Source organism: Charadrius vociferus, unplaced genomic scaffold, assembly GCF_000708025.1.
Source record: "Charadrius vociferus isolate BGI_N301 unplaced genomic scaffold, ASM70802v2 scaffold196, whole genome shotgun sequence".
Taxonomy (NCBI): Eukaryota; Metazoa; Chordata; class Aves; order Charadriiformes; family Charadriidae; genus Charadrius; species Charadrius vociferus.
In genome coordinates, this window is record NW_009648953.1 from 890,466 (window position 1) to 905,903 (window position 15,438).

General features: G+C 43.2%; 1 protein-coding gene across 1 annotated transcript in view; it reads right to left on the minus strand.

The window, feature by feature from the left end:
- AKR1D1 (aldo-keto reductase family 1, member D1) overlaps window positions 1–15,438 on the minus strand; it is a 41,516-nt gene that overhangs the window by 1,825 nt on the left and 24,253 nt on the right. Inside the window, exons 5-10 of the mRNA XM_009887431.1 lie at window positions 12,812–12,928; window positions 7,706–7,783; window positions 5,365–5,487; window positions 3,496–3,605; window positions 2,844–3,009; window positions 1,982–2,064 (exon numbers count right to left, since the gene is read on the minus strand). Of these exons, the coding sequence (XP_009885733.1) occupies window positions 1,982–2,064; window positions 2,844–3,009; window positions 3,496–3,605; window positions 5,365–5,487; window positions 7,706–7,783; window positions 12,812–12,928 (677 nt within the window). The remainder of the gene's footprint in view (window positions 1–1,981; window positions 2,065–2,843; window positions 3,010–3,495; window positions 3,606–5,364; window positions 5,488–7,705; window positions 7,784–12,811; window positions 12,929–15,438) is intronic.

Here is a 15,438-nt window from a genome sequence, read left to right on the forward strand (position 1 = left end):
TGCTGGCATTTGCATCACAGCAGTCCAAGGTTTTGCACAAAGTTGACCAAACAGAAGTCTTTCTGTATGATGGTAAGACTTTTTTGGATACATATTGCTGGATGAAATAAGAAACTTCTTTAGGCTGGTAGCTCATCTGTTGCAGTGTCAATTCCAGACACTTCAGTGTAAGAACACATAGTAGGCAGATATATGTTTAGCTGTTTCTTACACAGCAACATCACTTTTCTGAGAAGACATTTGTCACAGTTGACGTCAGACTGTATTTAAGTATTTTCCCCAAATATGGCACTACTGTGAAAAGTAGAGCTGGCAACGTCCATCCTATGCATCCTGTTTTCCTTGTACTTAGTGCCTCCTGTGACCAAATTTAGTCTAATAAAGCAAAGCGTTTAGTTTATTGGTTTTTGGATTGGTGGCTTAAAAACTTCTTCTGTGGGCGTTTGCATCCTTTAACTTTATTTCTGGAAAAGACTCTTGCATTTGCACCAAGGTTGTTTTGTGTATATAATCACTAAAAGTTTAAATGATGTTACAGCTCAACTTAGATATGAAAAAATAATTTCAAATACCAAAACACACATATGAATCTGCTAGGCCATTTGTGAGAAGCCTTCTGGAACCAAGTGCTGCTAATTGATGAAAGGCTATTTTAAGTTTTAGGCAACTAAAGCTTCAGAGCACCTGGCTGAGTTTAAATATGAAAAATGAACTCCATTATGATGCTTTTAACTTAGTTCATATTTTCCATCATATTTATGCAGCACAGTAAGTGGTTTACTTGTTCCTTTGCAACATTCCCCCCATCTTTTCAGCAATGGTCAACGTTTTAGAGTGCTATCGATGCTGCCATCCTGCTTTTCATTATTTTTAGTGCTTGAGCACACTACAGTTTGGCAAGACACAGATAATCCAAGGTAAAAATAGAAATGCATGGAAATGAATCTCTAGCATTTGGCTACACATTATGATTTCCCCTTTTTCAGGGTACTCAAAGTTTGGCCATAAACTGTAGATGCTCTTGAGCTGACAGGAAAAACAAATGGGCTTGTTCTCTGGAAGAGGAGATGTTGGGTCAGTCTGAGACTTCTGGGGTAGTGCAGCCTTCAGGTGAAGCAAAACTACATTGGGTGGTAAGCTTTAGACCACAAGCAGCAAGAGATCAAGCCTTGTTAGTTCTCAGAGATAACTAGGAAGCAGTCTAGCAGTCAAACAAGCTGTGTGGCTTTCTGCTTTCCATGTAAGAAGGAACAACTCATCATGACAGCAGGAGTGGGAGATTGCTGAAGAAGACAGCACCAGAGGAAATGCCAAAACAAAGTTTCCAACCACTTGTGGTCACTAAGATGTATCATCTTTTATGAGGAAGTTGGGTAGGCAAATTTTGATGTTCTGACCAAAGTATTAGCAAGAAGGAGTGAGCTCTCCCTAAACTAGCCCTGTGGTTTCACGTAGCAGTGTTCTTCGTTCTTAGCTTTCCACATGGCAGTTTAGGACAAGTTGCCTCTGGTTTACAATCCATAAGCTTTTGTACTTGAACAGTGACATGATTTGCTGAGCACTAGAAGTGAATGTGGGAAGGAGGAGAAAGACAAAAAAAGTGCTGCTATTTGGATTTCAGCTCTGATACCCACACTGCTAAGCAGGGGCAACGCTATGCCTTGTAAGTGGCTGAGACTGTCATTACAACATATGGCAAAAAGCATTTCAGGAGATGGAGCAAAGATGGAATGGCTAGATACAGTCACTTTCTACTAGGTGAGCTTTTGGCATCTGAGGTGTAAGCAAGTATTGCACACATTTTTTGTAATGGGTCCAGGAGCACATTCAGGATTCATTAAAGACCTCCCATACTTAAGCCTTACCTTAAAATAAGGTTGTTAATACAAAAATTAATATTAAAAGGAAGTGATTTTTTTTTTTAAATCCTCTGAAAAGATAGGAATGCTCTGTGAGGATCTAAGATTCTTCCTGTACTTACATTAACAGTTCCACGTAACGAACGTTTTTGTTCAGGGCTTCAATTTCTTTCATCTCTTTCTCGGTGAGGGAGAAGTCAAAGATCTAATGGAAGGAGATGTTAGGAATAAATCAGCATTTCTTGTCATAATCAACATTCATATGTTCCAGATTTCGGAAGTGCAACCCCCCTTTCCCCAACAAATCCATACTTGCTTGCCTTTATCAGAAAGTCTTGAGGACATGAAAAATTCCAGTCACGTTTGCTTCCACTCTTTTGCAAGAAGAGAAAGGCAGTCTGGCAAGTACTTTGCCACTGTAGCTGGCCACCAGCTTTGAAAGCAATATGTTGGCAGGGAAAGTGGGAAGCAGTGTGGGTACTGCAAGGGACACGGGAACAAATACTTCATCTTATTTGTGTGGTGTTGAGGCCAGATGCTTTCTGGTGGTGTGGTTATGAGTGTTTCTGGCACACTTGTATGCAGCAACCCTTCCCTAACAAAGCCGCTCCGTACCTGAAGACTGGGCAGAACAAGTCAGTCATTCCTGAACACCTACAGCCAGCAACCTCGGGCTGCTGACCTACTGAATAACTTCATCCCACTTGTGCTGCTCACTGCAGCAACTGGTGCTCTGGGATACACCACCAGCTGGAACTTTAGCTACTCCAGAGGGTTAAAAGACACCAAAATTTCCTCTCTAATTTGCTCTAGTATTGTCATATCATCATACCATTAAATTACAGAGACAAAAAGCATCAAATGTGGCAAAGCTTGACATTGGTCAAGCCTTATATCTACAGAAAAAAATGAGGAAATCACCTTCTATAGGGGCTAAGCCAGTGTAAGTAGATTCATCTATGCACCATTGGAGTATGAATTTACCTGGAAATTCTCTCTGATGCGTTGTGGATTGAAGCTTTTTGGGATGACCACCACCCCTCGCTGGATGCTGAAACGCAAAGCAACCTGTGCAGCTGTCTTGTTGTACTTTTTGCCAATGGCATTCAGCACAGGATCCTTCAGTAAAGGAGGGGAGGACACATTTACCCTGGAAGAAAATTGGAAAAAAAGAAAACAAAAAAACCTTCCTTATCTTTCATGTCAAAACATAGAGGCATCTACTTGTTTGTGGACAAAATGCTGCACCTTTTTTGACAAGTACTGCGAAAGATGGGAGAAAAGCTTTGCTATTTAGGTTTGCAGGCTGTCAAAGGCAACTTCCTATGTGATGTCCTAACGTTTACTTAGTTTCTACTTCCTCACCTAAGCCTCAACATTCCCAGTTACAGACACTTTCTTTCTGTTAGAGGAGACATAATGTGAACTCCTACACAGACACCTGGCATTGTTTGATGACGGCATGTAGCAGGAGTGTTGCAAGTTTACATTCACAACAATAATATTTAGACACTGAAGTTAAAAACTAATTTGAAAAATGGGGACAAAGGTATTTTGCACAGAGACCCATCAGTAGAGAACTACTATCCTTTTCTTGAATATTGTCCTTCTATTAGAAAGTAATGTGGGGACTTACCATGTTTCATCCCTTGAGGTTCCTAATGGGCTGTACCCAACAATAACAATGTCATGCTGTCTGCAAAATTCTAAGAGTTTGGGTTGGGTGAAATAGGGATGGCATTCAACCTAGAAGAGTAACATAGAAAGAATGATTAATCAACAGGACCAGATACAGAAGCGGATGGTGTCCCAATATTTGAGGGAGCTACAGAACAGGTAGTGTTTCCAGGAAAGGATACATGCAAGTTAAGGAATAGGGAAACTCAATCTGTGATTACTGTTTTAACCATACATTGCTGGGTGATAGAGTATTTCTTTTGGTGGACAGCAGATCAATCAATGGTTGTTTATAATTTGGCTGCAGGGAATTTTTATTGGCGTCGAGTGAAAAGGTGGCAATAAGTGGTGGTGGGGTTGGAGGGGAGGGAAGCTCACTAGAGAAGTAGGCTGAGAACCGTCTCATGTGGGTCAGATCTTTGTTCCTCTGCCTCTTGCATTCAGGATGAGTAATCTGATGTTGGTTTGGGGGGAAGTGTTGGCATAAGCTGTCCCAGATAGAAAGGGGAGGGGGGGGGGGATATGTAAAAGGTGAGACAAGTCTATAATGGTTATGACCTTGTTACAAGCTCTGCCCTCCCACATTGCAAATACTGTGCAGCATTCCCGTACAGGCAGGGATTTTCTGGCTGCGTTCTCAGTCTCTGGGAAAGGGATGTCTACAAGGTGACAGAGCAACCACTGTTTGCAGGCAGTCTGAAGTTAGCTGGCACATCCATGCTTGCTGGCTGGCTGCCCTAAGCAGGGCTTAATCTTGTGCCCGGTTTTCCTTGACCCCCCAGGAAGCAGCAGCAATGCTCAGTGCACTCTTAGGGGCATGCCAGAAACAGCAACTGCATTTTGCACCCGCTGGGCATGTTAATACCAGTGAAAGGTGCTGGAATTTCCTCTTCTCGCAGGCTGCCTTTCCCTGCAGGCCAAAGACAGAAATGAAGGCTATGGCCAGCCAACCTGCCATGCCCTGAGTTAATCCTGGCTCTCCTGGCCATGCGCTGAGGGTGGGAAGTTGGTCCCAGTTGGTCTCTGGCCTCCTCTTTGATACTGCTAACGTGGATATTTGTTTGTGCCAGACGAGTCAGAATTGCTTCCCAGTGATTTCTAGGAAATGCAGTGAGCTGCCAACTGCCAGAGTTAAAGGTAATGGGCATTCAAATGGGTCGCTGCCACTTACCGCCTTCTCTGGGGCCCACTACTGCGATTTGCCTGGACATCCCTGTTATCTTCATGGGCTTGTTCAGCTCAAGTTGGTTGCTTAATGGGGTGTCCTCTTTAATTTAGGTTTTTCTCTAACTCTTACTGACATCTTATAGTAAAGGCACAAGAGAGCAAGAACAGGAAATTTAGCAGTTACTTCTAATGGCTTTTAAACTTGGGAAGCTTAGAGTGACTCAGGATCCTTGATACTTAGGGTTGTTTTGGTTTGGTGTCAGCTAAAGTAGACACGGCTTCATTGAGGACCGGTTAGCTCTGAATGGTTTGTCTTGGGAATCTTTTGGACTTGAAGTAAAGTACATGGCAGAGACTTAAGATCTGCATTGACTCAGCATTCAACCTTGTTATGGAGCTTTGTCACAGAGGCACCAGTTTTATAGCCTTGGAGCAGGAACTGAGGAGAGCAATCATTCCAGCATCTTCAAATATTTATCTCTAGTCTAAATAGGATAAGTAATGTTTTCAAGCTAGAAATGGAAGTGTGACAGTATGGAGGGCAGCATCTGTGGCAAAGCATAGGTCACCTTTCTGTACACAGTGGCTTAAGCCACGTGTTGCCTCTGTGTTCCCTACAGGGCAGTGGCCCCACGGCACTGCCCTTGGCTTGTGGTCATACCTGGTTGCTGACAGGTTTATACTTAAGTCCTGGCTTGTTCAGGATCATCTCCAGCTGCCTGCGGTTGAAATTGGATACTCCAATAGACTTTGCCAAGCCTGCATCTTTACATGCTTCCATAGCCTGCAAAGAAAGCAAAGATGAGTGGAGTCCCACATGTTGGCTTGATTCCTTGGAGCATGCATTTTAGAGGTAGGTGGAAGATAGTCCATTCTTGAGACTGCAGAAAAACCTTTGCTGCAGCAGAACTAACAGCTCTGTTAGCCTGAGGGCTGGTGCCACCCTGCTATTCTAAACTCCATTCCCATGTAGACCCGCTTTCCAGACCAAACCCTAATGTTTTATACCTCCTGTGGGGGTAGAGTTCGTCTGGAGAGCAGAAAAGATTAATCTGAGATATAGATACTTAAATGCCAGACATCTGCTTTCAAAGAGTTTTGCTTACTTTATGCTGCTTTAGCACTGCCTCAAAGCTGGAGAAGGGAGAGCGAACAAGACAGATTGCTTTCCTGATAAGTCAATTTATTCCTTTTGATTGTATGACAGTTTTTCATATGAAGTCTCTATCCAGTGAAATCCCCCAAATATCTGGAAGGCACACCACAGAACCAGCACAGAAAATTTCCATACAGTATAAAGCAGAAATAAAAGGGAAGAGAGAGGAATTCTAAATATTCTGCACTTCAGACAAATCCTAATAGCTCAGAAAGCCTTAACAATACTGGGTATGAATACGTGCCCAGGTCTTCATTAGCTTCATCTGCTGGGTTGTTAAGGGGAAAGAGGGTCCTTTCCTATGGTCTGCCCCTTTGCTCCCAGAAACTCTGCACACAAATGATTTAGTGACTGTTTGAGGCAGAGCAGACCCCATCGTGGAGCTGGATGCCCCTCCTGCTGTTTTTGTTATTCCTTTCTGTCTCACAGGAGCTGAAAGCAGGGAGGTAAGAGGCACCATGTATTTGATGACCTCTAGTTGGCCTCATATGCTTTGTATCACTCTGTGACAAGTCAGCAAATATAATCATCTGGAGCCATTTTTGCCTGCTAGCACCATGCTGAGAGAGTGAAATGATCTGGGTTGAGTTTAGCCAGTTTTATTTAGATTGATGCTATTATTTTCAGGCACTCACCACCACCTATTTTTCTCATGGCTTCTTAGCCTGCTACAATATATCCTTTACAATAAGCACCAGCTTGAAGATAAAAAGATAACAGTGTTCGGACAGCTGTTGCTTTCAACGTTTGAGCAATGGGAGAGAGAGGAATGAACTGCATCAGCCAAAGGCAAGGGTAACATAAACAGCTAACGTGGAAGTCCCCGTTCCCCCTGAGACCCAGCCTGGATGGCTCGGCTGCCAGGGGAAAGCCCAAGCCCGCCCTGGGCGCTCTCTCGCTCTGAACTTTCACTCAGAATTTCACCCATTCCCCATCTTTATCTGCTGCACCTCAAGTAGAGCTAAATTGGGACACAACTATCCAGCTCTGGACAGTGCAAGCTGAAGTGGAACTCGTAGTAGCCCATATTATCTCTCTTGGTGTGAACTGGGCTGAATTAGTGATGCTTTGGTAGCAGACCTGGTGCAGAAGGAGATCTTATCAGCTTCGGCAATCAGTTAAAGGCTGTCCAAGGCTTTGACAGGCAGGAATGTGAGGAGATTGCTCATCTCACTTTCTGCCTCACCTGACATTCTGAAGCCAAGTGGCAGTAGGCTTCAGAAGGAGACATTTGGCTATAGGACTAGAGTGCATCACAAAAAAATTTAGGCTGCAATCTTTCAAGCAAATGCTACTTCCCTCCAAGTTTTCTTAACAGAAAAAGCTTGCACTCTCATCTGATAACTAAATTTAGAAGTGAGTGAACTTGTTTTGGGTTTATTGTTTGGGGTTTTTTTTGCGGTGTCTTTTTTTGTGAGCTTTAGGGCAAGTTCTGTGTGTTTTTTCTTTTTCTTGAAGGTGAAAAACTTCCTTTTTTTTTTTTTTGAGGAGGATCCAGACATTTCCTGGGGCTCCAACTTTCTCCTGCTGTAAGGATCTGATAAAGAGGAGAGATTGGTAAAAACCTACAGATATCTCAACTAGCAAATGTAGAATGCACTCTCTGAAAGGAGGAATGTGGGTGTCAGATATTTCAACAACATTTATTTTGTTATAAAAATAATTAAGTGATTGCAAGAAGCAACATCCTTAGGGACAGAAGTAAAACTTATCCATGGAGCTAGTAGAATTTGATCCATTTGCCCTGTCAATACGCTTCAGCTGTGTTTATGAGGGCCACAAGTAAAACTGACAATGAGGATCTGTGTTTTTAAAGCATATGTGGATGGATGATGTGTTTGCTTACCTCCCAAGTGGCACATAAGTCTGTCTCATGGTAGATAAATTTTCCATTTTCATCTTTTGGGTAGATTGCATCTCCAGGCTGAAAAGTAAAACCACAATTTTGTGCTTTAAAGAAAAATTTTCACTCCTCAGAGCAAAGATTTTTCCACGGACTCTTCTACTAGCAAACAAAAAAAAAATTCAAAAACACCCTAAGTTCAACGGGTCATTAATGCTGGGCTTACCACATCCTCCACTGCCAGATCATCCTTGGAAACACTTCTGAACTGTCACATGAGTGCACACTCAGGAGTTCCTGCATAGCCTTGTTTTTCAATAAACTTTTGACCTTTACGTTATCCATCCATAGGACTAGTCTACTTCCAAAGGGCTGGGTTAGAGTACCAGCCTGTGTTCTCTTCCCCTTCTTCCCTGCTTTCTTTCCAGCCCTTCCCTTGATCCTGCTTGTGTCCTAGGCATCTGGGAAGAGTACCAGCTCAGTCCAGCTCCCAACAGTTGGAGGGACTGTTTCCAAGAGCTACTTACTAATAGTAAAGGACTACATGCGTAGTGCAGGCTGTGAACCTCCTAAGTGCATTATCCACCTTTCTTTGGGTACTAGGAACTCTTTCTTCCCACCTCTGTACCCCCATAAATAAGACTTCGAAGATGAGTTATGAGCTGATGTCTCACAAGCACAGCTTTTTCTTATTTGCTGCTCATTTCACTGCTGTTGCAGGCAATGCATTAACAACTCTCTCCCTTTTGTCTGATTGCAATTTCACTTTTTTTCATAAATACCCTTCAGTGGTGTTTGACATTTGATCTGACTGCAAACTGCTACATTTCAAAGGCCTGGGTACAAGATGTTGAGATGGTAACTCCTTGGGAACATGCAGCTGTGACTAATATGATCAGTAACTGGTGCCTCCCAATTCAGTCAAGAAGTTAGAATTCAAGGCATTTCATGGGAAAAGCGAGCCTAAGGAAAACACAGCCTCAGATTTCAGAGGCCAAGGTCTAAGTTACAGGCACAAGCCGGTCTCCTCCAAATGTGCTGGTTTTCCGCAATGAATTCCACAAAGACAACTTACTGCCTTTGTTGCTGTGTCTGGCTGAAGGAGGGGAAAAAAAAAAAAAAAAGTCTTGACTACAAGGAGGTAGGTGGATCTTGGGTACATTTTTCTATTAGAAGGCAAATTGCTTGCCATCATAACTTGAGGTGGAGAAGCCCTGTTTACAAAACCACCCCATGGTATTTTGGAACAAACCATTCATCCCCATGATATCCTAGCAGACTCTCCAGGCTCAACGTATAGCAGTTGGACTTCTTTGACTTCAGGGAACGAGTCTGAATTCAAGACCTTTTTATTCTATTCCATTTCTAATTCATTAACTTTTGTTCAAAATTACTTTTTAAAAGTAGTCTGTAGGCAGCCATTACATTAGTTATCATTTTCCTCTACTTCTGTCACTTGTGTTCTAAAAAGCAAAAAAAGTCAGGATGAATGGTGCTTGAGGATGAACTTATCTGTACTGAGATAAGTGATTGTGGATTTCCACAAGGATTAATCCTCCCTCCAGCCTGCATGGAACCGTACAAGATGTTGGAGTACAGTTGTCTCTGCTCAATAGTATGCAGTCAGTACTTTCCCTGCCAAGCTACCTTTTTATGCAAGGGAGTTCCTGAATGGAGTAACTGTCTGCAGATGGATAAAGAGGGATAAAGTGCTGAGAGAAAGACAGTGTTTTGATGGTGATTACTGGGTCTTTGAGAAGGTCTTTCAGAAGTTGGTCATGTTTCTCAGCTGTGAGTTCTTAGGGACTATACCACACCAGTAATTCCCACAAATGCTGTTGTCTTCTTTCGCAGTTGTCTTAGAGATAGCCACGCACCTTAGGCTGCATGTAAGGCGGCATCCTACCATGTTGCCGTACAAGCACTGAAATAAGTGGGACAATACTGTACAGTCATTGCCGTTATGCAGGAATCGCATCGTATCATGTCATGTTCCAAGTCTGGAGGCACTCCAAAAGCTACCAGACAACTTGTGTATTTAAAACACAGCAGTTGGTAACCACTGAGAAGAAAAGCCCTGCTCCCATCATAATAATTTCCTCCCCAACACAGATGCAGGAAGACAGGTCTGCATGTCCCATCGCTTTCACAACATGGTCTTTGACAAGCGGGCTTTCTCAAGAGAGCAATTTTAACAACTTGTGAATGCCTATTGTATAAACAGAAGGCAATAGGAAGTCAAATAGTGAGGCTGTTGGTCTGTTTTGATTTATTCTCTTAAAATGACAAGAAGATATTTGGATGAGACTTGCTCGATATAAGGCTAAAATACCTGCTTTCCTGCTAGATCACAGAATAATTTAGTTGGGAGGGATTTGGAGATCATTTAGTGCACAGGTACCTGCTTACTGATGCATCAGTTGTCTGAGCAGAGCCCCATAGAAAACCTGCCAGTGGGTATGAGCTCCCAGGCAAAGATGGCACATGGTGGCCTGGAGAAGACCTGTTCCTGCTGGTCATCTGACTTGCTAAGGTAGAGGGGCTGAGCACCACTGCTGGGCTAAAGGGAGGAAGGACAAAAGTCCTGAACGGGGAATCTGTGTGAGAGAAAAATACAGGGAGATGCAGGCTGATGTTGGTAGGTCAGTGAATAATGTCACCCCAGATGTCAGCCACTCTTGATCCATCCAAAAGTGCTGGTGTGATGGGGCTTTCCTCCTCTGAGTGATGCTCTCTGCAGACAGATTCCTTTTACTCTACCTACAAGTCCCTATGAGAGCTTGCACTGCTGGGCTCTGCAGGGCCATGTTTCTCACTGGTTTCAGAGTGGGACCATAAGCTTTGCCTCAAGTTCTTCACCAATTTCCAAGCAGAGGCTAGTTTTTCTAGAAGGCTTTTGGGGAGGACAGAAAAGCGCCAATTTTTGCAGACTAGGGCAGAGTAGGAGTTTGCTGGCGTTACACCTGCACACTCCTCACCAAAGGCAAGCATGGGGTGTGGGATGGGTATATTTGTGAGAGCGAGTAAAGAAAGGAAACCTGTCACCATTGCAAAGGTGGGGTGGGAGTCCTTTTTTTGTTTGGCACAGAAAAATGTATATTTTTCAGGCAGAAAGCAACTTTTTTTTTTTTTTTCCCTCTCTCCTCTCAAGGGGGACTTGAATGAGTCTCCAGGACTGCTACTCCTTTAACAAGTCAGATTGTTGATACAGGCCTCAGGGAGTCAGATGCATGTTACTTTAAAGCCAGCTGTCTATATCTTTATATTGTGAGACAATGACCTTCGCTATGTGGGAGAATGAACTGCCAGAGAATATAAACATGAACAAAGGGAAACAGGAAATTGCAAGTGGTGGGAAATTTTTAAAAATGTACCCAAAAGGATTCCATACATGGGACCGTATAAATAAAGTTTTAATATCTGAGTGCAGTTACTCCTATACAGGTCTTAATGGCATATGGCTTCTGTGGGGAAAAAGGAACTGCAACTCTAAGATGATTGCTTTGTTGGTAAATTGCTTCTTACCTGATGCTTCTGGCAGTTGGGAGTCCATAGTAAAATATAATTTTAATAATCGGAGAACTACCTTTCTTGCAAAAAGAGACCAGTTTAGAGCTTAAACCTCCCATAGAAACAATTACTCAGCTAATTGCCTGACCCTATGCTCTCTAAGAAAAAGGATTTAATTGGTTAAATACGTTTTGAATCTCATTCTTCTAATTTCACTATTATTTAATTTGCCTTTATATCATGTACCTGCAGAGGAAAACTGTAAAGCAGGGTACAAATGGCTGTGAAACCAGAAAGTTTGGGGACTTGAAAGAGCTTGTTGGGAGGGAGGCATGCAATGTGAGCTCCTTGCATTCAAAGGTTTTGGCTACAAGTTGCCCAGAGCCAACAGTATGAAGGAATATCAGGTTTTAACTTTTGAGAGTGAGAGATGGACAAGCCATGTTTGGGACCAACTGGTGGAGCTGTCAGAGAGGAGCACTGGAGTTAAGGGGATTCAGATCATAATCATGATTTGCCCAGCGGCTTTAATAGTACTGAGGCTATTTGGGTTTTGGAACAGAGCAAGGAAATCAACTTGTTGGCTTTTTCCACTTTCCCTCTCTCCCTTCAAACTTTGCCCCTAGCCCTTCACTGCTTTCTATTACCACTTTCCTCCGGTGACTAGCTCATGGTTCAGAGAGGATGAAGACACATGTATGTACCCTTGTCACCAAAAATAGAATCCTGGGCTGCATAGGGAAGAGTATGGCCAGTAGGTCAAGGGAGGTCATTCTCCCCCTCTACTCGGCACTGGTGAGGCCACAACTGGAATACTGTGTCCAGTTTTGGGCTCCCCAGTTCAAGAGGGACAGGGAACCGCGGGAGCAAGTCCAGCGAAGGGCAACCAAGATGGTTGTGGGATTGGAGCATCTCCCTTATAAGGAAAGGCTGAGAGAGCTGGGACTCTTTAGCCTGGAGAAGAGAAGGCTGAGGGGAGACCTTATTATTGCTTACAAATATCTAAAGGGTGGGTTGAAGAAGGACGGAGCCAGACTCTTCTCGGTGGTTCCCAGTGACAGGACGAGGGGCAATGGGCACAAGTTGGAACATAGGAAGTTCCGTTCCAATACACGGAAAAACTTCTTTGCAGTAAGGGTGACAGAGCACTGGCACAGGCTGCCCAGGGAGGTTGTGGAGTCCCCTTCTCTGGAGATTTTCAAAACCCGCCTGGATGCAGTCCTGAGTAATGTGCTCTGGGCAATCCTGCTTTAGCAGGGGAGTTGGACTAGATGATCTCTAGAGGTCCCTTCCAACTCTGAAAATTCTGTGATTCTGTGATACTGCTTCAGGTACACTAATTCTTCAGCACAGGAGGTGTTCAACCCCAGTTAGGAGACTTCTCCTTCCAATGGAGAGAACCCATACTATAGCTGTCAGTAACTGTTCTCATACCACCTATGTGGGTAGTGCACAGAAATGTACGCATGCAGTATACATCAAACATTACCTGGCCAAAGTGCTATTTTCAACAAGGACTGGAAGCTGCAAGGAAGATGCTAGGTGGAGACCTTGGTTCAAGCCAATCATGCACTTCTTTGGGGTAATTTTTCTTTTTACCTTGAAAGCCATTGGCAGCTCAATGATGTAAAGGTCAACGTAGTCCAGCTGCAGGATCTTCAGGGTTTTCTCCAGCGTGGGACGCACCAGCTCTGGGGGGTGGCAGGTATTCCACAGCTGGAGAGGCAAGCACAGTCTCTTTTTTGCATGCCAGGAGGAACAGTGAACATCCTCCAGCTTAAAAAAAAAGCACAGAGCAAAGACAATGTGGCCTACATCACTGCAAGACAAAGGTGAGGGGCCTTATCCTGTCCTCTGCCAGAGGCAGATGAAGAGGTTAAGACAGGAATCCTTGCTTGGGACTGCCCCAGTGCTGACCCGGTTAAGCCATTACATATTTGTTTATTACAAGACAGGTTCTTCTGAGTTGAGTATATTGCAAAGTCTTGCTCAATGAACTAAGGCAGATTCCTTTTGTTTTCCAAGCTTTCCAAGCATATGCTTTCACTGGACAACTTTGTTCCCACAAGAAATCTGTGGTCAGTCTTATGCTCGAAGGCAGAAGCTCAGATCATGCGAGTTAGCTATTGAACAGCCAAGCACACAGCACAGACAATCTTTTGGTTTTCTCCTGTGGTCATGGAGCCTGAGTGACTGCCTGACCTAGGGAAGTTTTAATTTACTCCCCAGTCCTCACTGAAAGATGTACTATTGTTTAGTTGCTCTAACACAGGTGTGATTAGTTAAAGCACAGCCTTTTCAACCTCCTTAATTTCAACTGTCTTTTCGGGGTCGGGTCATGCCCTGAGGTTGCTCTGGAGTGTGCTTAGTTGATTAACTTTCAGTACTATCTCTAACTGAATTCTGCTGATGCAAATCTCTTGCAAGACTAAAACCATAGCATGGTAATTAGTAACCAAGATCTCTTTGCTAACTGATTGCTGCAGTTAAAAAAAAAAAAACCAAAACAGAATTAACACACAATAGAAGGTTTAAAGTGCCATTTGTTTGCACACAATAAGCTGGGCTATTTTATCTTCTTTTTTCAATGGACAGAACTGACATATGGAGTCACATTGACGTTTTTGGCACCTTTATTGGCTGGAAAAACCTGCTGTGTTTTGGTATGGTCATTGTCTAGCCAGTTCTGTCAGCAAAGCTGGTAGTCATTGCATGCCAAGATATAGAATGAATTCATTCTTGAGACACAAAACACTTGAATTGTCATTTTCAGGAGAAGATAATGATTATAGGTATCACAGAACATAGCCTGGGTAAGTTTTAAAGTATTTTAGATTTTTGGGGTTTTTTTAAACCAGATTATAGTTATTCCCCGGGAAAACCACCTGCTCAGTTCTGCCAGCAGCGGCAAGGACATGTTATCTTGAAGTTGAGTTGCACTGAGAGCAGAACATCTAACCCTGCCCTAAGCTGACAAACCAAAGCAGCGGTTGGCACCTGGAAATTCGTACTATGCCATCCCCAGCTGTACATTGCAAGGTGTGAAGAGTTTATGATCACTAGGTGGTGGTTACACAGGCTGAGGTGTACTGCAGTAAAGGGACCAAGGTCCTGCTCTCAGAGTTTTAAGCTGTTCCACTGGATTTCCTGAAAGCCTTTGGTCTGGGTGGTTTTTTTAAGCATTTTATATGTAAAATGAGATGTTGTTTTGGACTTAAATATAGGTAAGGAAATGAGTCTGTATAGTCTTCACATTTAGTTTGTTTTGTTACTGTGTTTTAGAAATTTAGTAACCTGAGGCATGTTGATAGTTTAGAAGCAGTTTTTCCGAGTGCCCTTTCTAGCCCAGTGCTATTGAGCTCAGTACTTGCCAGTGAACATATTTCCCTTTAAAAAACTGCAGAAACAGCCTTTAGAAATAGCAAACATTTGTACTATGTTAATACATGGATGCCATGGAAACTTAAGGGTTTCATAACTGTTTTCATGACTTTTACAAGTTATTGTATTATCTACCTAAGTAGAACCCATGTAGACTTTTGAGCAGTCAAAGCTGCCAGCTGGCTTTGGCATTTTGGGACACCACATTTCCTGGAAATGTTACTTCTAGTTTAATGAAAGAAATATCCTGGGATGAAAGAGGAGACCAAAAAGGTCTTGCTACATAAGCCAAGCGAGATGTTGGCAGTTGATATAAAACCTCTAAAATTTCTGGATGCTGAGCTGCTCTGCCTGGTCAGCCAGCCAGCAGCAAGAGCCAAGTGCAAGTGCTGATGATTTCAACTGGCAGATGCAGCCCCATTGCACCAGTCACTATTCCAGTAACACTGCCACTCAGCAGGGCTCTTCTTGTTAGTCCCTGCTCATGGACTGGCCTTCAATTTGCATCATCTTTCTTTAAGGAAAGATCTGCATGAGGGGCCTGTGTCCGAAGGGTCTTGGGAATTTCTAGTACTTCTGAAGTCAGTAAGGCTGGAAATAAAACCAATTTTTGTTGTGCAGACAACTTTCAAGACTGGTCTACTGTATCTTCCATGTTTCCCAGAAGGTGCAACAGTTCATATTGGTCAGTTACCCATCAATGGCCAATGTATCTACTGGTGGCTTGATACTTGTTTATAGTTCATAAGATACCAAAGTTAGAAAGGTACATAAAGCTGAAGATACATAAGGTCATAAGGCAGGGGACATCCAGTCCCATTCCTCCTGGAAAGTTCAGAACTGCT